This window comes from Chiroxiphia lanceolata, chromosome 6 (assembly GCF_009829145.1).
Source record: "Chiroxiphia lanceolata isolate bChiLan1 chromosome 6, bChiLan1.pri, whole genome shotgun sequence".
Lineage (NCBI taxonomy): Eukaryota > Metazoa > Chordata > Aves > Passeriformes > Pipridae > Chiroxiphia > Chiroxiphia lanceolata.
This window is the reverse complement of record NC_045642.1, coordinates 60,160,690-60,182,213: the sequence shown is the minus strand read 5'-3', so window position 1 is coordinate 60,182,213 and position 21,524 is coordinate 60,160,690. Positions and strand designations below refer to the sequence as shown.

The window sequence follows — 21,524 nt, the reverse complement described above, 5'->3', positions numbered from 1 at the left end:
CCCTCAGAGGTAGTGGTAGGAACCCGTAAGCACTTGAATTCAAAGCTCATCGGGGGCTTGAGCCTTGTGTAAACAAAGTCAGCGCCAGACGTGATGATTTATTTTTATTTCTCTATATTTGGGCTGTCTCCTTTTGTGAAAGCCTCGCCCCTAGGAAGGATGCTTTGCCTGGTGTTCACCCAACTCTGGCACCCTGTAAAACTGTCCTCTGTGCACTGGGACAATGAGCCCATCTACTGCTGGCACTGGAATCTGTGCCCAGCAAAGCCCTTTCCTGAGCTGTTCTTTTGCCTGGAGAAGGCTGGAGGCTGCTGAGCTTGCTAAACCTGTGCAGTCCCCTTGATTAAAAATACAGAAAAGTGCTTTGCTTTACAACAAACAACTGCAGCCACTTTGAGATAGCCCCAGCTTAGAGGCTGTCAGCTTGACTCGCAGCTCGAGACATGCTGATCTGCAAAAAAGAGGCAAAGTGTGCAGTGTTGGGGTCTTTTCAGTGGAAAAACACAGTCAGGTTGGTCAGAGAGCTGTAAAATTTTCTGGGGAAGGCTGAAAATTAACATCCTGCCATTTCCAACAGCATGACTGAGCTGGAGAAAGAAATAAACACTCTGAGGAGCGGCCTGAGAGCGGTGGAGACTGTGAGTATTACTTAAATAAAATACAGTCCAGCCTGGCTCCAAGCAGGACGGCATCCCTCCTTGGGGAGGCAGGCAAGGGAGCTCCCAGCAAAGCTGCTTTTATCTCACATCCTGGAGATCTGTTTGCTTTTCCTTCCTGCCCTGCACGTGCTCCTGTCCTCTCAGGGCTGTTTTGGCACTGAAGTTACCATGTGTGTTTAGGCACGTGCATGGTTTATATCTTAATACATCAAGGGAGGGTGAGTAAGCCTCGTGATGATGCCCACGGAGGACCTGTGATGTGCAGAGGGGGCTCCCCTCGGCTGTAAAACTGCAGAGGACTGGGGAGCACTTCTGCAGCCCAGCTGGAATGGTGATGAAATGGTGGAGTATCCCAAAGGACTCACCATCTTGCTAAATTATCCTGCTTCCCACAAGCTTTTCTGCAGGATTTGGCTTAAAAGCTTACTGCAGGCATTGTAAAACGGGTTAATCCAGGGTGTCATGTATGGCAGGGGGGAGCAGCAGTGGTGGTGCAGGCATTACCCTGGGCACCGATGCAGGCACACTCCCCATTACCAGAGGCTGATGGTATTTGTGTCCTTCATCAGCCAGGACCTGACCAAATTTACTTTTTTTTTTTTTTCCCAAAGGAGCTGGACTTCCAGAAGTCTCAGGTTCAGCAAACAGGTGACAAGTTTGTGTCTGTCGTCAGCCAGTTCATCACATTAGCCAGCTTCAGCTTCTCAGATGTCGAAGATCTTCTGATGGAAGCAAAAGAGCTGGTAAGGCCACCAACATCCTTGAGATCTGGGTAGTGTTTCAGCCTTCCCAGAGCACATGCAACTGTGTGTGAACACCTCCAGTGCTTCCCCCACGAGGTCATGTGAGTGTCCTGCCGAGACTCTCATGTGAGAAGGGTGCTGGGCAGCTGCTCTTCATGTTTTCTTTGGAGTGGGTGGGTGGGCACATCCCTGTCTGTCCCCAGGGCCTTCTTCCTGCTTCACAACCCATCATGGCAGGGGATTGCAGGTCCGGCTAACAGACAGCTTCTGGGACACGGCTGTAGAAAGCCGTGAGATACCTGTCCGTCTTTTGGAAGTGCAAGGCAAGGGCTAGGCATGGGAGAGTGATGTCCATCAGGGGAGGAGATATTAGGTCATTTATGAGGGTCTTACTTTTGTTGAAGAGCTTTCACGCAAGCCTAAAGGACTTGCTTTGTTTTCTGTGTCTTAAAATGGAAATATCCCAATTTTGGGGGTATTAGAGCTAAGAGCGTGGCTGCTGGGGCATCTTGGCCAGTGAAGACTGAAGGTGGCAAGAAAGCAGGCTGTTCCATCTGGAGGTGAAGAGGAGGAAAATCCTCATCTGGAAGAGGAGGAAAAATGCAATCAGGTCTTCAGCTGGACATGAGGTCACCCAGAGTTTGATACTGGAGACAACTGAGGCTGCCTGACCAACCCCACTTCTACAGGGGTAACTGGTCTAGGACCTGCCCGGCTCTTCTCTCCAGAGAAGAGAGGAGCTCAGTGACATGAATTGAGGCCAAACTCAGACCTGGTTAGAGAAACTACTCAAAAGTTTTGGTGTTCCCAGAGTAGTGCCTTGGTGAGACCTTTCCAGCCACATGCAGTGACCTCCTGCCAACACTGTCCTTTTCTCCCCACCAACCTGGTTTAACTCACAGCAAGGCCTGGTTTAACTCACAGCACAGGGGTGGCCACTGGCTGACACCCGTGATTCCCAAGCACCTTCTGCTTCCCCTCTTTCAGCAAAGGGACACACAGCTGGTTTCCATTCCCCAAGTCCTCCAGTATCTCCTCCCTGGCCTGACCTTCACCTTGATGGGAGTGGCAGGGAGATAGTCCAGCAAAGGCCATTTTAGATGTCCCGTCCTTGTCCCACTGCATCAACTACATCTCCAGAGATAGTATGTGTCCATGTGTCATCTCCTTCTCCCTGGCTGTACCAGTGTCCAGTTGGCACTGTCCTTCTGACCATAATATGCTGACCATTGCCTTCTTGAGACTATGCCTAAACCAGGCCACCCTTTTGGACTGTTGACAGTAACCTGGCAGATCTTCCCTGTAGTGAGTTAGGACTGTGGAAATGGTGACAAATGCTTTCCAAACTATATCATCTTCTGCTCACTGGGGTGGATCTGGTCATGGTCCACAGTGTCCATGTAAGTCCACTCTGAAGACATTTGCAGCTGTTGTCATGGTTACTGGATGGGCTGGGCTGGGGGGAGCTCACCAGCTCTTCGCTTTTTAAACACATGTTGAGATTCAAAGTGTGTTACTGCTTTCTCTTAGGAAAACAGAAACAGAAACATCCCTGTTTTGTAAACTTTATATCCTACGAGGATAACATTTTCAGGCTTCCCTCCCCCACTGAATCTCTTGTAACATAGCAGAGAATTTAGTATCTTGATTAAAATCAACAAGAATAACCTCAATTATATTGACTTATATAGTGGCACCTCTCAGATTCCCCCCTGCATCTTGAAGTGTTAAGTCTCTTAAGTAAACAAAGAAATAAAAATGCCCTAAATGTCTTTTGAAGAGTGTGGGGCACCCCTGCAAATAAAATTAAATCATACAAGCAGGCTTTAAAAATGTTCCTCTTGGTCTACCCTGAAAAATCAAAGCAACTAATAAATCTGTTTGTGCTTTGATTTTGTTTTTCCTTTCTTTTAAGATTGCTTATCTCCAGGACGTGCCATCACAATTTTAACAAACTCTCTATGCACAAAGAGTCTCCTTCAAACTGGAAGTGAGAACAAAGAGTGTCAGTCCCAAGGACAAGTCACAGGCTGCTTGGGGACTGGGGTGCATCACCAGATCATGGATGTCCTGTCCTGACCTTTGCTAAGGCCTCATTTGACTCCCTTGTATTAATGGTGTGCAAACAGCACAAAAGGCCGGAAAACTCCCTCTTTCCCTGCCCAGGGCTGTGCCTGAGCCTGGGCAGAAATCTCTTTTAGAAGTTTCACCAACACATTTGGTTTCAATAGCAGAGCATGTGGCAATGATAAATAATACCCCAAAAATACTTCAAAGAAAAACTTAAAAGTGCGAGTTTCCCTTCCCCTGCCGTGTTTACTATTAGTTTTATGTCTTCAGTCCCACAATATTTTGCTTCCTTGTTTTTACTGCTGCTTAGTTAATAAAGTGGAGCTGGGGCAGGAGAGGCTTAGCAGAGCCAGAGGCAAGATGGGGAGAGGGGGCTTGAGAGTAAACCAGGTTGGCACTTACAGGGCAGCAGGTAAAACATCCGATGATTTACTACATGTTTAAAGCAAGACTTGATGAAGCAAAGCCCTGCTCTCTGCCGTGGCTGCTGCAAGTGTTTTTCTCTGCTCCAGCAGGTCAAAGGTTTCCCATGGGGGTTTCACCAGTGCAGTGGTAATGCACCCCTGTCTTCTCTCTTCCAGTTTTCCAAGGCTGTCAAGCACTTTGGAGAAGACACGGACAAAATTCAGCCTGACGAATTCTTCGGCATCTTTGACCAGTTCCTTCAGGCCGTGACCGAGGCCAAGCAGGAGAACGAGAACATGAGGAGGAGGAAGGAGGAGGAAGAGCGCCGGGCGCGCATGGAGGCGCAGGTGAGCGGACACCGGCAAGTCCGGCAACATCCTTGGGGTACCTAAGGGTGGCAACCATGTCATGCTGTCCCCATGCTGGCCAGGGTGGCACAGGGAGTACTGAAGACTGGGCAGGGAGCTTCTCTGCTCTTAGACCCAGTGACTTTTCACTGTTGATTGCCTAATTAACTGATGACCAGCTATGCTGGTGAGGTCTGAGAGCTGAAACGTGCAGCAGAGCTGCTGCTGCCTGTGGGCTGCTGTGACCCATGAGCAGCAGCCATGGGGCTGTGACCCTCAGCCCATGGGTTGTATCACAGAATCATAGAATCTCAGGATCACAGAATGGTTTGGGTTGGAAGGGGCCTAGTTCTAGTTCCAACCCATGTGCCATGGGCAGGGACACCTTCCACTAAACCAGGTTACTCCAAGCCCTACCCAATGTGGCCTTGAACACTTCTGAGGAGGAGGTGTATCAATAACCCTGACCAGTTCTCGTGTGCTGTGCACTGGGGTGGGAAGTGGCTCTTGTTCCATGAGTTTGGGGGTCCCCGTGCATGTGTTGGGCACTCCACAACCACCTGCATGGCAGTGAGGTGTCTTCTTTCCCTGCCCCTCCACGACCTGTAGCTGAAGGAGCAGCGGGAGCGGGAGCGCAAGGCGAGGAAGGCGAAGGAGACCGGAGAGGAGAGTGGCGAGTTCGACGACCTCGTCTCAGCCCTGCGCTCGGGCGAAGTCTTCGACAAGGACCTCACCAAACTGAAGCGCAACCGCAAGCGCATCACCAACCAACTGGCTGACAGCGGCCGGGAGAGGCCCGTCACCAAACTCAACTTCTGAAAAAAAACCAGACAGCAAAAAAACAAAAAAAACCCCGCGGGTTGGTCTTTCTGAAGTGGCTGAGGTTTCCTTTTTATTTCCATTACACTGCCTTGCGATTTAAAGCGAAACAGTGGCACGCTCTTTCTCCCCGCGGGCGAGTGTGTGTGTGTATATACTGTGTATATAGTCGGGTCGGGGGGTGGGGGTGGAGGTACGTGGGGCGACTCTCGCACTGGCGAGCGCCAGCACCGCCTCCTCCCCGCTCCAAAAAAGTAGTTCTCCCCATGCACAAGCACAATGCCGCGTCCGCGGAACAAGAGAGGACCCAACCCAGAGCCGCTGGCGGTCCCCGTGGCCCCAAAACCAACGGGAAGCCGCTTCCTGCCGCTCTCCTGCTCGGTTTCCCCCCGGGGCCGCTTGCAGGGGACGCCTTGCACACAAGCCGAGCGGTTTAAAGAAGAAAAGAAAAAAAAAGAGCAAAGTTGACTGAACTTTAATCCATGGTTTGTTTGGGTTTTTTTCCTCATTGTCGCAGTTATTCCCAAAAACTCGCAGATCCGTGCATTCGCGCTGGTTCCCGAGCTCAGCACCGTGGGCGTTCCCAGCGATGCTCTTCCCGTCAGCCTCGGGGAACGCTCTTTTTCCTCTTGCCATCACCTTGCTAAAGGACAAACTTTACCCCAAAGTGCTTATCGCTGTAACGCCACACAGATGTATTTATACTGTTGCAACGTTTTCTGGCCCAAGACGGTGGGAAAGGTCGGTTCTCGGAGGAGACGAAGAGCATAAACTTTTGCTTTGTAATTTTTATTCTTGCTTTCTGTTCAATGGGACAAACTGTATCCTCTGTCAAGGTGGGGCGGGACCGAAGGTCTCTGAAATACAAAGGGGTTGGGGTAAAACCCGCCAGCTTTCACCCACCTTCTTTTCTTTTTCTTTCTCAGACACACAGAAGCAGCGATGCCAAGAAACACTTGTCTCTTAGCCAGGTCCTTTTTCGACTGGTTTGCTGTTCATTGTCATTGCAAATTTGTAAGCAGAACTACCTGTCAAATGTCAGTCCAAAAAAAAAAAAGACAAAAAAAAGAAAAAACAATGATAAAAATAATTCAGAGCTCTCAGGGAGTAATAATTTAAAGGTTTAGAAAATTAAGAATTGGAGAATAAAAAGTAACCACCATTAACATATTAACATTTCTATTCTTAAATTATGCTGAGTATATAGAGGACTGTTACTTTTTACTTTTATTTATTTGTGGTATGTTTTTTAAGAAAACAAAACAAAATCTTTTTATACCACCAATACTTTTGTGATCCTTTTCTTTTTTTTTGTTTGTTTGTTCTTTTTCCTGTGGAGAGATGAGTTTGTCCCTGTTGCACTAGATATTAACACTATTTGAAATAAGGTTGGTTGTTCTTTTTTTTTTTGTCAGATAATCGGTATTACTGGTGGGGTATGGGATGTCAGTTAACTATATGTACTGTATAGCAAAAGTGCTGTTTAAACTAATTTGTATAAAAAAAAATATGGTTCTAAGCACCCGAAGGCCGCGGGGTCTGTGTGCTGAGTGAAAGCTGTGAAATCTCTCTCGAAGCAGAGTTGTCAAGAGCTGTGGTTTTACCATTTTGTTCTTTTCTTCATTGCAACTTTTAACGCACTGTAGATTAAAAAAAAAAAAGAAAAGAAAAAAAAAAAAGACTTTCTGAGTAGCATCTAAAGCAGTAATAAATAAAGCAGGTTAGCGCAAAAATAAAGTCCAGCACCTCGTATCCAAGCAGCTGCAAAACCTGCAGATTGTGTTCAAAGGTGGAGTTAAGCACTTTGCTTTAAGAAGGAGGGGGAAATAAGGACAAAAGGTAATGATAATACTATTCCTTAACTAAAGTGCCTCTATTTATATTTTTTATTTATGGCTGAAAAAAATGGGGCTGATACAATTGAGGGAATGGACTATGGGGGGAATTGAAAATATGTAAAAATAAGAAGGCAAAAAAAAAAAAGGTTAAAAAAAGAAAAGTCTGGCCTCTGATGGTTTAAGGAATGGTTGGTCACACGTGTTTAATTCGAAAGGCAGTGGGAGTTGGAAAGGGTGATCCCCTCCCGGGGTCCCTGGGTGCCAGCACCCACCCCAGCTCCTGCTTCCACAACCCCAGTGCCACATCAGGACCTTTCCTGACAGATTTCCTCTTGCCCTTCCAAACCTGTTGGGTTGTGGTTTTTTTTAATTGTTTTACAACAGCCTGGTTATTAGGCTGACTTTGCCATTTCTTTGTTTTCTTTCCAGAAAAAAAAAAAAAAGGAAAAAAGAAAAAATATTATATCTGTATAAATAAATACAAAGGCTGTGTGCAGGTAATTCCATGTGCCATTGTCGAAAACTACTTTTAGATTGGTGCTGGTGTAAGTAGCCACTCTTTTCTCTTGGGTGTGTATTTTAAAGATGATTTTTTTTTTTAATAATGCCAAAAACAAACAAACAAAAAAATCCATAATAATTTGTAAACTAAAGTATATGTCTTGGACCTTATTAGCTTCATAGTGACCAAGGTAGTCTGTTAGGTGCAAGGATGTTAGTAGTCTTAGCTAGTGGGAAATGCTGTGTAATGTTATGAGACTGTACATTTTCTAAGATGGCAATATGCAATAAAGAAAAACGATTTCGGTGAGTGTACATGGCAGAGGCATGACTTATTTTCTAGGGGAAAATAATGGGATAATTGGGGATTGAGACAGGTGTCAAAGAAAAGGCTCTTTGAGGGTTGCTCTTTTTCGGGTGTGTTTGCAGGCTTTTCTGGGGTTGGCTGATAACTCCACTTCACCACTTCCCTGCATGCTGGGTTTTAGGTGGTTGGGGTGTTTTCCACCCTGCTGGGTTTTAGGCAATGAGGGGTTTTTCCACCCTCCAGGCTTGCAGCATCCTTGTCCTCACCCAGCCGTGGGCTCTGAAACGCCTTCTAGTTAACAGCCCCATTCATTTCTCCCCACTGCATTGTTTCTAATGCCTGTTCCCACCTTGGTGGGAACTTTTCCAAAAGCCCACCTGGGCTTTTCAAGGATCCTGCATTGAGGCAGCGGCCAGTTTTGCATTATGGGATTGAATCATCTCCCTTTCTGCAGGAGACAGTGCTGGCTGGGCTGGCCAGTGTGCCTCTAGCAAGTCTATCTAGACACAGCAGAGATGTTTTCTTGGCAGTAGCCCAAACGCCTCCTGGCCTATTCCCACTCACTGCTGCCTTTCCCACACACCTTCCCATCCATGCTCTGTGCTGTTTTCTTCTTTTTCCAATGCTATTTGCATGGGTGATCTTTGCAGCACCCATGACCCTGCTGTCTGTAGCAGTGGGAGCATCTGCACCATGCTCAGCCCCATATGCTTTCCCATTTGATCAGGGCTTTTCCAGAATAACCAGTAAGCTGGCACTGAGCCAGCACAGATGGGGCATCTAACACATCCCTGGGCTTCTTGGGGATTCCTCTGGTGCGATCCCACCCAGCACTGGGACTTGCAGACACTGCAGTTTTCTTCTATTTATATCCCATTGCTGGTGTTTTCCTACCACAAAGCGTATTTATGCCCCAGTTTTGGTCAGATTTGGGCTGGTGGGGAGCACAGGGATGCAGTGAAGAGCATGGCTTCCATCACAGCACCCAGCAGTCATGTGGGCTGGTGATGCCATGGGAAAGCAGCCCTGGGCTGCGGTGAAAGGGCCCAAGGAAAAGGGGAGAATGGCTTCAGCTGCTCTTTCCATCATAAATCCCTGTGCCCCAGCATAGGGCTGATCTGGGTTCATCCATAAATGGATGTGAACAAGCCAGCCACAACCTGATGAGGTCCTGAAATTCTGGTTAATGGCAGGTTTCCTGGGTCACACCACTCTGTGACAAGGGTTGGTTCCCAGGATGTGGGGTGGCAGTGGGAGATGTCAGCAACATCAGGGCATAGCTTTTTATTCAACCAAGATATTTGAGGGAAGAAAAAAATCACAGTAACTTGCAAGCTTCATAGCCTTCAAACCCTTCCTCAGGGCTGGATTAGAAGCATCTATGGCTTAAGAATATAAATGTCAGATACAGTGCTTTTCATCCTCCAGGAAAGGGGACCAGGGTGGGTGCTGTGTTAGACTGGCACAGCTGTGCTGTGTGAGCCCATATCCACTGATGTCCTGGCTGGGGGGGGGGGGGGGTTTCACCTGAAAAAAGGCTTCTGTGTCCCAAATCCTGGCTGTTCCCTCCAGTTACAACCATGAGCCAGCACACCCTTGTGTGCTGGATGAGCCAAACCTGCCCAGACCCGCCGGTGCCAGGGGAGCTCCCGGGCATGGCACTCCTGGAGGAATTGCCCCATGGGGCCACCCTAGTTGGTGGCACCAAACCTGCTGAGCCAGCCTGTTATCCTTGGCATCACACCCCAGCTTGGAAAAGATGAGTCAAGAGGTTGAGGCAATGGCCTGATGCAGACACAGCACTGCATGCAAAGCTCAGCTCAGCAAGTTGGACAAGCATGGCTCCCAATCCCACTGGCAGCACTGCCACTTTGTGTCACAGGCAAGGAGTTGCAGGGTGCCGGGACAGCAGGAGTTGGCTGGCTTTCATGTCCAAAAATACTTATTTACTCCCAAGGAAGGGGACAGTGGACCAAATTTATCTGTCAGACTTCAATATCCCTTCTGAAGACCCTCGGGTCTGGAGCACAAGTCTGATGAGGAGCATCTGAGGGAGCTGGGGGGGCTCAGCCTGGAGCAAAGAAGGCTCAAGGGGGGACCTTCTGACTCTCTGCAACTCCCTGAAAGGAGGTTGTAGCCAAGTGGGGGTCAGGCTCTGCTTCCAGGGAACAAGAGACAGGACAGGAGGAAGTGACTTCAAGTTGCACCAGGGGAGGTTTTAGGATATTAGGAAATATTTCTTCATGGTAAGAGTGGTCAAGCCCTGGCACAGGCTGCCCAGGGAAGTGGTGGAGTCATCAACCCTGGAGGTATTTAAAAGACATGTGAATGTGGCACTTGGGCTTGGCAGTGCTGGGCTAACAGTTGGACTCAATGATCTTAGATATCTTTTCCAACCTAAATGATTCCGTGATTCTAAACAATTCTATGATTCTCAAATCCCATAAAAGCTGGTTATTTCTGTACCAACCTGTGCTGTGGATGAACATGCCCTTCAAGCTTTGCTTCTGCGGGGGGACAGGAGAGGCCAAGCTGACACAAAGGCAATGGATGCAGGAAAGAGGTGATGAGCCCCATCTCCATCCTGTCTCCTGCAGCAAATCCTGCCAGATATCTCTCCTGTGATCTTTCTCCCTGACATTGCTCATGGTTCTCCAATAGATGCATGTAAAAAGGAGAGTTCTCTGTTTGAATTAGAAGTGCTCTGATCTGAACCCCCTGAGCATTTTATATTATTTTTAACCTTTAAACCAGGCTTGATGAGAGTGTGTAGGTGAGCCAGGGAGAAATCCTGTGCTGCTGGGTCCCAGCAGAGCCTCAGCAAAGGCAGCACCACCATCTGCTGGCACGTTCCAATTTCACCATTTTAGAGCTGTCCAGTGCAAAATCAATTCTGCTTCTTGTATTCCTCTGTGATCTCTACTGTAGTCTGAAAAGTTCTCCAGATAAATGCTAAATTTTCTTTATAAGTTTCCCCCAGCATGGTTGAAGAGGGCTAATTTTAATCCTGTCCCTCGTAGTTCAAGTCAAATAGCCAAAGGTCACAGCATGTGGCTTCTCTGTGACTTCTGACAATGCCTGACCTTCAGGCTGGTGCACTATGTGTGCAAGTGCAGGCAACACAAATGCGTGTTTGTGTAAGACAAACTAACTCAAAATAGTTTCATGGGTCATTTGAACTTACTTCCATGGCTTTTGAAATTATCACAGTGCCCCACTCCACTAGAGTGCCCCCCCCAGGGCTTGTGCCAATGCCAGGGTCTGTGTTGGGAGCCTGTTTTGTGCAGGCTCCCCTTGCTAAAACCCAGCTTTGCACTCTGTTGTCACCTTGCATGAACTTGAAATTAAGATGGAGTTTCCCAGTTCCCAGGACAAATCTCTAAAGGTAAGTCACTGAATTGCCATTTTTCCATTACTTTCTCGCCCATATTCTGGCATTTGTGCTCTCAGTTCAGACATGGCTGTGCAGGGGTAGGACACACACACTGTGTATTCGGGCAACAGCAAGTACAGCTGCCCTAAACCAGGACTATCCTGGGCACAGCAAGTCTGGAGGACACAGCTTTGTTCCTGCTGCCTAACCCACCCCTTTGGCCTTCCAGGACACTGCTCTAAGAAGGGCTGGGACTGTGCCCATGACTTTACCTGGGCTTTGGGTGCTGAGGACTACTGGGAGGCTTTTCCCTCTACTTGAATTTTTGCCTGTGTACCTTCACACAGTTTTACTTTGCCAAGCTCTGTGCAGAGCATCCCCTGGGGTTCAAGGAAAGGTGAGGAAGTCCCAGTTTTGTGCTTTGCCCACCTCCCGATCTCTGCCTAAAACCCATTTTTACTGTGAAATCAGTGACAAGTGTTCAGGCAAGACCTAGTTTCTATGGCAAATCTTTCCAATTTAATAGCAGGAGGCTATCACCATTTGAGTTATATTTTCTGGAAAGAATCCACAATTCAGATGCTGTATTCAGAGCTTGACATGACCTCAGGGATGGTATATTACCAAATGGTCTGTAAAATGCACCAGACTGAGCACAGAAGCCACAGGCGCAGGTCAGGGAGAAGCACAAGTGCTGCACAGCACATTAGATTTCACAGGAAAAAAATAAGTGACCTGGTTACTCAGAGCATTTTTTATCCCTGATGCTGAGATTAATACAGAGTATGTTGCTAAATCAGGTAAGCAAATTACATTTATGTGGTTGCAGGGAATTGCTATGAGTGCAAGATGAATTTAAAGAGAGATTTATCTTGCTGCTTTTGTCCACATCTATGACCCTGAGGGATTTTAATTTGTAGGACCCATCCAGGGGGTTTGGTTCCTCACCAGATGCAGCATCAGCATCCTCCCAGCTGCCCTGCACTGTGGTGGGGTGGGCTAGCCTGGTGCTGGCCACCAGCTTCCCCTAGGAGCCAGCATAGTGTCCATGTGCAGCCCCAACCTGGGGAAAATTTTCACCTGCAGCTCCGAGAGTGCACATCTCAGTGAATCCCTCTGGTCAAGCCCCAGGTGTAAGCAAAGTGTTTCACCCTGTGCACCAGAACTACTGGCAGAAGCTGGTGGAGATAGGCCTGCCACCTTCAGCCAGACTTGCTCTGCCCCCTGGGAGAAAGAGAGATGTTCCTCCGGATGTGGAAGCCTGATCAGCACTGAGTATTTCCATTCCTGAACTACCAGGAACTGAGGAATATAATTTTCCCAAGTGACCTCCCCAGAGTCACCCCTGCTGCAACTTCCTGCTTCTCCTCACACTGGCAAGGAGAAGAGAGTATCCCGATGTCTGAAGGGAAAGCAGACATCTGGAGCAAACTGAGGTCTGCAAACACCTTTGACTCTTCAGTGCACACAACAATAAACCCCCCCCCTGAGGAATCCTCTGTTCTGAGCAAAGGTTTAAAAAAATAAAAGAAATCTTTGTCCTGTTTGTGAATCCCTTTAGATGTTCCCCTTGTTTATTAGTTTCTGATCTGACTATGCAAGAGATAAGACTAAAAATAGTTTATAAAGGGAGGACTAATAGATGCATAAAATTAAGGATGCCAAGTATTATATATATATTCTCCAATCAGTTTTGTGGGCTTCTGGAAGTGCTTGGCTTTGCAGAGGAACCTGGAGGATCTCAGTGCCAGCAAGACAAGAAATAACACAAATAACAAGTGGTTCCTCTCAGAGTGTATGTGCTCCCTCTAGTCAATCATGGCTGTATCCTGCTCATCTTCCACGATCACCCCAGAAGCCTGCGGGCACACCAGTGTGCTGTGTCACCCAGCACAAACAGCCCCAGCAAGGCTTCAGGGCTTGATTCCCTGGCAGAGAAGTGCTGGAGGGTGTCACCACCTGCCCTCCTTCTGGCACAGCTGCCTGGTAAGGAGGGGGTCTTTGCGAGTGAATCCTGTGCTGGATCTGACCCTCAGCACACATCATGCTGTGTGGGAATTCCTTTTGCTGTTGAGTCCCCCTTGTCAAATCTCCTCTGGCTCTGGTCACAGCCTCCTGGGATCTTCTTGGCTGAGATCATCCATCACTCCCCAGTTAGACTAATGCAGGCCCTGGTGTTGCGCCCTGGGGTTTCTTCTACTTTCACTTTGATTTCCTCAGTGACTCATCCATTTCATGCCACTGAGGGGGATTTACAGTCTGCCTCTCCACGTCATTTTTCCTCCTGCTTCTTGCAGTGGTGATTTTCTAGGAAAAAATATCCAGAGACACAGAGCTGTTCCCTAAGCAGTTCAGCTGGGGTGACTGTAGATGCTTCAAGACCCAGGCAGTGCGCTGCCAGCAGCATGGTGTGAGAAACCACTGCTCCTTTGCAAATTGGGAACAGCAAGAGGGCTGGCCATGGTATGGATAGAGCCTTGTCCTCCCACATCCAGCCAGCATAGCACAGCTGAGCATGGGGTCACCTAAGCCTAGATCCCATTGCAGGTTACTCCTCCTGCAGGATTTGGGACCATTTTATTCTTCTGGTGCTTAGTTACTACCTTGTGGCTCTGTAACTCATTGCAGAGTTACAGTTTTTTAGCAGATCTAGATGTGCACCCACTATTTATTGTTAACAGTCAGAGTTAAAAACACAAAAGCAGCTGGAGCGAAGAGGCAGCTCTTCTGCTGAACTAAGCACCCTGTCAGCATCAGGACTGATCTCACCAGGCCTCCAGCTGCAGGTTTTGCAGTTCTGGGGCATGTGCAGCACAGCCGTTAATTAGCCAGCGTTGCACAAAATCAAACTTTTCTGACGTCCATTCCAAACTATTCATTTCAGACTCTACAACAAACCTTGCAAAGAGCAGCACGTGTGGAATCTGTCCTTCAAACCGGGTTTTGGAGAGTGCCCTTAGGGCTTTCACTGCATCAGCTGCAACCTTTGCTCTGAATGCTTGTATTTGGGATGCAGCGGTCCTGAAGGCACAGTGGCTGATCTCGTTTAACAGAAAGAGGTTTTCCTTAGAATCATTAGCAGAAAAGCTGTGCTTAGGTCTCTGCTGGCATCTACTGGATACACAAACCAACACCAGCACTGAAAGGGAAGCAGCAATTGGGGATCTTACACCCAAGCTATCCCAGTTCTGCTGATTGATGACAGGTATTACAGCCCATCAGACTGTCACTTATAAATACTGCTAATTGGGCTGCTAATTGTTCGCAGTTCATAAATTATGCACACAGCATTTGTTTTGAACAGAGACTTCATCCAGAGACTAGGAAAAGAGTGGAAAATAATTACTTAGATGAATCATGATTAAATCAGAAGGAAGACTACCACTTGCCTGCAGTTGGAGCAGTACCTTCTAAAATGCTTGTCATTCATCAAGACCATATTTTTCTTCTAAAATATAATGCATTAGTTAAATCAGTGGCATGTGTATCACTGCCAGATAATAGAGCACTCTTAAACTGAGGGTCAGTATGCTGGAAAGTCAACAAGGGACTAAGAGCCCAAGGACTCATTTTTAATTTGTCTTTGACTAACGTTGTCACTGGTATTCAGGGTTGAACTGGTCTTCAAATCATGTTAACTTCTACGTTTGTCTCTTATGCCAAACATCCTGCACTGACAAATCCACATGAATTTTGAACTAAAAAAGTGTCCCAATATCCTTGTGGAAATGAGATTGCAATGCACCTTGTCCAGGCTCATCTCAAGGGAGAGAAAAGGAAAGAGCCATGGCTGGAGGGTTGGAGCCTCAGAGCTAGCTTTACAGTGCCTAAAACCTCAGTGTCTTGCTGTCTTCTGAGTTCTTCAGCCCAAAGAAAGGGGCTCTCTGAGAAGGGTGACACCAACATGGGCGTGTGAGAGATGTGGGGCTGATGTCCCACAGTGGCTTGGCCAGGAGCCACGCCCTGCAATGTTTTCTCACCTGGGAAGAAGCAGCTGTGACCATGGGCAGAGTTTTCAGAGCTAAACTGAATTAATCCTCTGGTTTCTTTCTCACGGATGAATACATGGAGCTATTTTTAGGTACAGGGACAGACTGACACGCTGGTTTGTGTGCTAGCATGGCAAAGGCCTTCTCGGCCACTCTAGTGCTGCCTGAGAGGCAGAAACCTTCAGCACAGCACAGTATTTAAAGTACCATTTTGGCAGGCAACTGGCAGCCTTTAGCGTGGCTTGTGTCTCTCTCTGCTGTTTGTGGTTTATTTAAGATCCCTCACCCTTTGGTTGGGTTTTTTAAAACATTTAAAACTTTTAAAAATGTGGCTGTAGAGACCCGTGTACCTCACTAGTTCAACAGTGGCTGAGGGAGCTGGTGGGATTCAGCCTGGGAAGAAGGAGGCTCAGCAGGGACCTTCTCACTCCCTACAACTCCCTGACAGGAGGGTGGAGCCAGGTGGGCATCAGTCTCTTCTCCCAGGTAACAAGTGACAGGATAAGAGGAAAATGCCTCAAATTGCACCAGAAGAGGTTTAAACTGTTTACTATGGAAAATTTCTTCATGGAAAGGGTTGTCAAGCACTGGAACAGGCTGCTGGGGGAGGTGGTGGAGTCACCATCCCTGAAGGGATTTAAAAGATGTATAGCGGTGGCACTTGGGGACCTGGATTAGTGGTGGACTTGGCAGTGCTGGGGTAATAGTTGGACTCAATGACCCTTAGGTCATTGACTCTTAAGGTCTTTTTCAACTAAAATGATTTTATGATTCTAAGATTATGAGAAGTACGGGCCAGGCACAGCTTTAAAACACAAGTTGGCTCTCTACCGGAGCTGCAGCAGGTCCATGTCAAAAAGGATCTAGTCAAGAATACAGCCTGATTAAGCGTTTCACAGAAATGTGCTAATCTGTGATGGCTCAAAGACCACAGCCTGCTGTCCACATTCAACTCTTCACACACAAGACTAACATATGAGCACCGACCAATGCTTGTCAAAAACATTTTAAAATATTACTACAGCTTCACTACTACCTTCTAGCTGTGACAGTTCCACTCCTGGAGCAGCTCCTCTGATACTTCATGGTCGACCTCAGTCCTGACATCCCCAATCCTGGCCTTGCCAAAAGGAAAGGCCGCAGAGATGTTTACCTGGCCTGTGGTGCACTGGTCAGGGCATCAGATCAGTAGAAAACTAACCCAGCATGAAAAAGAGGGAGTCAATGGTTGTTTAGTGTCTGAGCTAGTTAGCAAGAGTTAGCTGACATGGGGGGGACAAAAGGGACAAGAAAGGTGGCCAGAGCCAAGCACTGAGGGAAGCCCCTTTCCAGGGGCTTTCAGCCACATGGTCTGTATGGTAAATTATTCCACACCAATCTCCTTGTTACCCCCTGCAACCAACTAGGTAGGAGTTAAATCTAACCTCACCAGTCACAACCACCTTTTTCCATTTACACTAGTCATGTGGAAGGAAGGGTAGGTATGCCAGAAATTCCTGTCCCACCCTTCCAACAAGCCACCAGTGTTCACTTGCTGTCAAACAGCTCCTGTGAAAAGCTGTGGCTCTTCTGCACAGCTTCTCTCTGAAACAGCAAGAAAACACTGCTCAACTTGCAAAATCCAGTAGCTGCAGGGAAAAGTAGCAGTGCTGAGTAGTCAAGGGTCAAATCTTTTCCTAGTGGACTTCAGGAGCATCACAGAAGGAAGTTACAGTAATGCTTAGACCATGGAAACCAGTTGCACTAAAATTTCACAAACAATTATGTCTCTCTACTATCATTCATCTGGCAATTTTTCAGAGGAGTTCCCTTCTCAAGGCTGGCCTGAGAATCATGACAGGCTGAGACACTTTCATTTCCTGCATAAAATACAATTTATTTCTTGTCTCACAAAATAATGACAGTGTGTTTACTTGCGTCACAAACAGCTGAAAAATCCGGTGAAACTGAAACATTGTATTTTTAAAGCCTGTACACAGAAAACCACTGCCCACCCTTCACACTTAACTGTGGCAAAAACAAAGGAAGGCCCAATCTTAGTTTCTGATTCAAAATACTAATTTAAGGCTTTAGGCCTTCGAACAAAAAGATTACACTGATAAATTAATACAAATTTATGCCATCCAACCACACTTCTATTGTGTTATTTTCCTTCCTTTTAAACAGCAAACAGAGCTGTTTTTTATATATTATACTCCAATGGATTGCTGCCATCAATACAATCCTGTTCTCTGCATATACGCATTTTCATATGCTGAAGAGCACACAGGGAGCACAGGGTATTGCTTTACCTCTCCTTTCAGACACCTCTCCCACACAGCTTCTCTAAACACAGTTAAACTCTTAGAGACAAGAGACACTTCAAGTGAGCTCAAAAAGAAAACACACATCTTGAGCACAAATTCAGTGACACCACAGTCTATGGTCACACTTTTCCTCAGTCTGCCTGAGGAACTCATGTTTCTCATATTCACAGTATTTAAAGGTGACTGTACCAGCAAAAAAACCAGAAAAGGCCACTGAAATTCTGACAACTGAGGTTTCATCTTCCTTTCTCTCCCTCCCAGTATCATACATCTTCCCTTTCAAAATTACTGGTTTTTTACGCTTCAGAGTTTAAATTAAAAAAAATAACCTTAATAGATCCCTTTTTTAGCCAGTCTTACATGACTTTATAACTATTGGCACTTCCACATATAATGGGTTAAAGCAACATTATCCTGCCATGATGCATTTTTCACAGTGTGATATTTTCAGAGTGCCTTCCAGCTGCCAGTGCTCAGCTTCCAATAGCTTTTTTGGCACTTAACAAACAGGTCACACAGTCAGTCAGTCAGTTTGGGCTGCCGTGGTGTGTTGGCCTCTGAGCTTCACTGTGGCACTTCCTGCAGGACTGGAGCAAACACTGTTTTGTTCTTGCAGTCGAGCTCTTGTGTTGGCTGGGCTCGGAGGCTGTCACCAGTGCATCAGGCCTGCTGAAAGGAAAAGGTTTCCTTTCCCTGTGGAGCTCTCACTGCTTGCAGTCTGGGCCACCAAGCCAGAGCTCACACAATGGAGAAGAAACCACACTATGGCTCGTGCGCAGTCCCATCTCTCCAGTTTCCTGGTAGTCTGGCTGCAAAGGGCTCCAAGCACTGGGACTCTCCCCACCTTTCCTCAAGGAGATAGCCCCGGGACCCAATGCCTCCATCCCGGACCCCTGTCCTTTCAGAGGCTGGTGTCGATGGTGCCTGCTTTGGTCTTCAAGGCGGCCTCAGAAATGGTGTCCGGCTGCCCATCCCGACAGAAGAGCACAGCAGGAGTCTTGCAGGCCCACATGGCCACCTCTCCCCCGCTCGCCGGGCTGGAGGAGGACAGGGCGCTGCCGGGGGGGCCGCTGTGCCGATTGATGTAGCGTTCCCGGACACGGTCAGCCCGGCTGCGGGGCTCCGGCTGGTGGCCTGGGACCGACAGGTAGGCGACCATGTTGTTGCGAGTCCTGTAGCCCCCCTCCCGGCTGCGCCGCAGCAGCACGGAGATGTTGGGGTTGCGGGCGGCGTAGATGAGGGGGTTGATGGCGCCGTTGGCCCAGGCCATGCCGCTGGCCACGGCGTCCATGGTGGGCGAGAAGGGCAGGTGGCCGGCGGCGGCGGCGAGCCCCAGGATGCAGTAGGGCCCCCAGCAGCAGATGATGGAGACGATCATGATGAGGACGGTGGTGGCCGTGCGCATCTCCCCGTAGGCGCGCAGCAGGTGCCCGTAGGTGGTGAGGGGCCGCACGCGGCTCTCGGCCAGGCGCACCGCCCGGCAGATGTTGAAGTGGCAGAAGCACATGACGGCGAAGGGCAGGAGGTAGCAGAGCACGATGAGGGCCGCACCGTAGGGCGGCCCCAGCCGCGAGGAGCCCCAGGGCAGCACGTAGACGCAGCGGTAGGCGCCGGGATGGGTTTCGCGATGCCCCTCGCCTGCCAGCCCGTACCAGGGCCCGGCCAGCGCCAGGGCGCACAGCCAGACGGCCGCCAGCAGCTGGGCAGCGCGGCGGCGGCCCATCTTGTGCCGGGGCTGGCGCACGATGGCACAGTAGCGGTCGAAGGAGAGCAGGGCCATGGTGAGCGTGGCGGCGATGCCCAGCCCGGCGTGCAGGGCGGCGCTGGCCAGGCACAGGCGCTGCCCGAAGAGCCAAGCGCCGGGCGGGCGGCTGAGCAGGCTGAGGAAGGCCAGGGGCAGGCAAAGCAGGGCGCCCAGCAGCTCCGACAGCGACAGCGACAGCACGAAGGCGTTGGTGACCGTGCGGAGCTGCCGGTGCCGGGCGATCACCAGCAGCACCGCCCCGTTGCCCAGCGCCGACAGGGCGAAGATGAGCAGCAGCGCGGCCGCCTGCGAGGCCAGCGCCGCCGCCGACCACCCGGCCGGCCCCGCCGCCGCCGCAGCCCCGCCGCTCTCGTTGCCGCCGCCGCTGCCCCGGGAGAGGTTTCCCGGCTCCATGCGCAGCCTCATGCCCCGGCCCCGCCGCGGCTGCAGAGGCGCTGCCGCCCGCCCGCCGCTCCCGGCCCCGCCGGCCGCTGACGTCGCTCGGCCGCCGTTGCCCGGGGAACCCGCCCGGCCCGGCCGGGCCCCCACAGCCGGGCACGGGGGCCGAGAGATGCCGGGCATCACGGCTGGGCTGTGGCCGGGGATCACCCCAAACCGGCGTCATCGCCATGCCAGAGTGCGGGATGGGACCCCTCAGACGCTGTCTCCCCTCTCCCCTCTCCCCTCCTGTCAGACCCCTCTCCTGGCTGCTCTCCCTGTACAGCCCCGCAGCCCATCACGAAGGTCCAGCTACCCCCAGACACTTTGGCAGAGGCCGGGACCACCTCACCCCACACCGGCGTCATTCCCATCCCAGAGTCGGGGATGGGTCCCCATAGACCCTTTTCTACTCCCAGATCCTGTCACACCCCCCCCTTCCCTCACATCCCTCTCCCCTCACATCCATCTCCCCTCATATCCATCTTCCTTCACATCCCTCTCCCCTCCTTTCCCCCTCTCCATCATGAAGGACCAGCTACCCCCAGACACTGGCAGAGGTCGGGACCAGCCCCCTTCATAGAATCATAGAATCAGCTGGGTTGGAAGGGACCTCCGAGATCATCAAGTCCAACCCTTGATCCACTACTGCTGCATTTGCTAGACCATGGCACTCAGTGCCACATCCAGTCTCATCTTAAAAACCTCCAGGGACAGAGAATCCACTACCTCCCTGGGCAGCCCATTCCAATGTCTGATTACCCTCTCTGTAAAGAAATTCTTTCTAATATCTAACCTAAACCTCCCCTGGCACAGCTTAAGACCATGCCCTCTTGTCTTGCTGACAGTTGCCTGTGAAAAGAGACCAACTCCCACCTGGCTACAACCTCCTTTCAGGAAGTTGTAGAGAGTGATGAGGTCTCCCCTTCCCACTCTCCACGCTGGGGGTTGAGGCATCACCAGCTGTAGGGTTGAGGAATCCAGTCAGGGACCCCCACATGGGCAGCAGGACCCGGTCCCCCCTCTTTCAGCCATGCTGGAGCTGCCTGCCCCTACCTGAAAAGTTTCCTAGGGGTGGGGGTAGTGAATAGCTAATGAAGGCTGCACCCCAATTAATGGCTGGCTGAAGAGCTTCCAAATGTTCTGTGCTGGGCTTCGTGACTTGCTGTCCCAGCTCTTTCCTGTGAGCAAGGCTGGGGGGCTGATCACAAGGGAGAAGCCCAGAAGCTGAAAACACATGGAGGAGTTTGCTCCTGCAAGCACGGAGGGTGTGCATGTCACTTGTTGCTCCTCGGGACCAGAAGCTGTACAGGATTTACTGAGGGGTTACAGGAAAGCTGTGAGCAAGAGCTCCAAACGCTATCCAAAAAAAACTCTCTTGGCAGCACAGCCATTCTCTGAATGAGGGGATTTTTGTTCATTCCCATTCCAAAGTTATTATTTTCAACTCGGCAGAAGAAATTCCTCCCAGGCGTTTTGATGCCAATGTTTTCCAAGCTCACCAGTATGACTTTCTCCCTTCTGCTGCAAGAGCTCCCAGGAGATGATCATTCTCATTTTCATGTATCATTTTAACAAGTGCACCCAGACACTCCCACAAGTGTCTTTGGTAAACAAGCACCACTTTGTCCAGAGACACAGTGGAAATGACAGGCCATGACTGGTCTGAAGCTCTGCTCCTGCCACTGTAAATGCTTGGTGTGGTTTTTCCATTGGCAATCCTCCCTGGAAGGACTCTGGCAAAACAAACACTGATTGCACTCCACTGCACAAGCTGCCCCTGGACTGAGACAAAATCATCAGTAAATAATTACCTAAGGTCATAGTAGCTCAAACCTTTGAATACAGCTGCTCCTGTTGAAAGTTAACCATGGGGTATTTGCAGCCAGTGGTCTGAGATAAGCCAGAGAGGAAGGTTTAGGGAAGCAGTGTGGCATTCTCACTCAGTGGGGACAGTGGGAAATTCATCCCCAGCTCTGGGATGC

General features: G+C 49.4%; 2 protein-coding genes across 3 annotated transcripts in view; one reads left to right on the top strand and one right to left on the bottom strand.

The window, feature by feature from the left end:
- DAAM1 (dishevelled associated activator of morphogenesis 1) overlaps positions 1-7,697 on the top strand; it is a 95,528-nt gene extending 87,831 nt beyond the window's left edge. For both annotated transcript variants that reach the window (XM_032691208.1, XM_032691207.1), the window contains 4 exons: positions 578-638; positions 1,271-1,402; positions 4,054-4,224; positions 4,834-7,697. In XM_032691208.1, the coding sequence (XP_032547099.1) occupies positions 578-638; positions 1,271-1,402; positions 4,054-4,224; positions 4,834-5,043 (574 nt within the window). In that variant the 3' untranslated portion in view covers positions 5,044-7,697. The remainder of the gene's footprint in view (positions 1-577; positions 639-1,270; positions 1,403-4,053; positions 4,225-4,833) is intronic.
- Positions 7,698-16,143: 8,446 nt separating this feature from the next.
- GPR135 (G protein-coupled receptor 135) lies at positions 16,144-19,539 on the bottom strand. Its single transcript, XM_032692325.1, has one exon. The coding sequence runs from the start codon at positions 19,525-19,527 to the stop codon at positions 18,259-18,261; it is 1,269 nt and encodes a 422-aa protein (XP_032548216.1). The 5' UTR covers positions 19,528-19,539; the 3' UTR covers positions 16,144-18,258.
- Between the last annotated feature and the right edge of the window lie 1,985 nt (positions 19,540-21,524).

Excerpts from the sequence above, each read along its gene's own strand:
- GPR135 (XM_032692325.1), bottom strand. The coding sequence starts at position 19,527 with ATGAGGCTGCGCATGGAGCCGGGAAACCTCTCCCGGGGCAGCGGCGGC.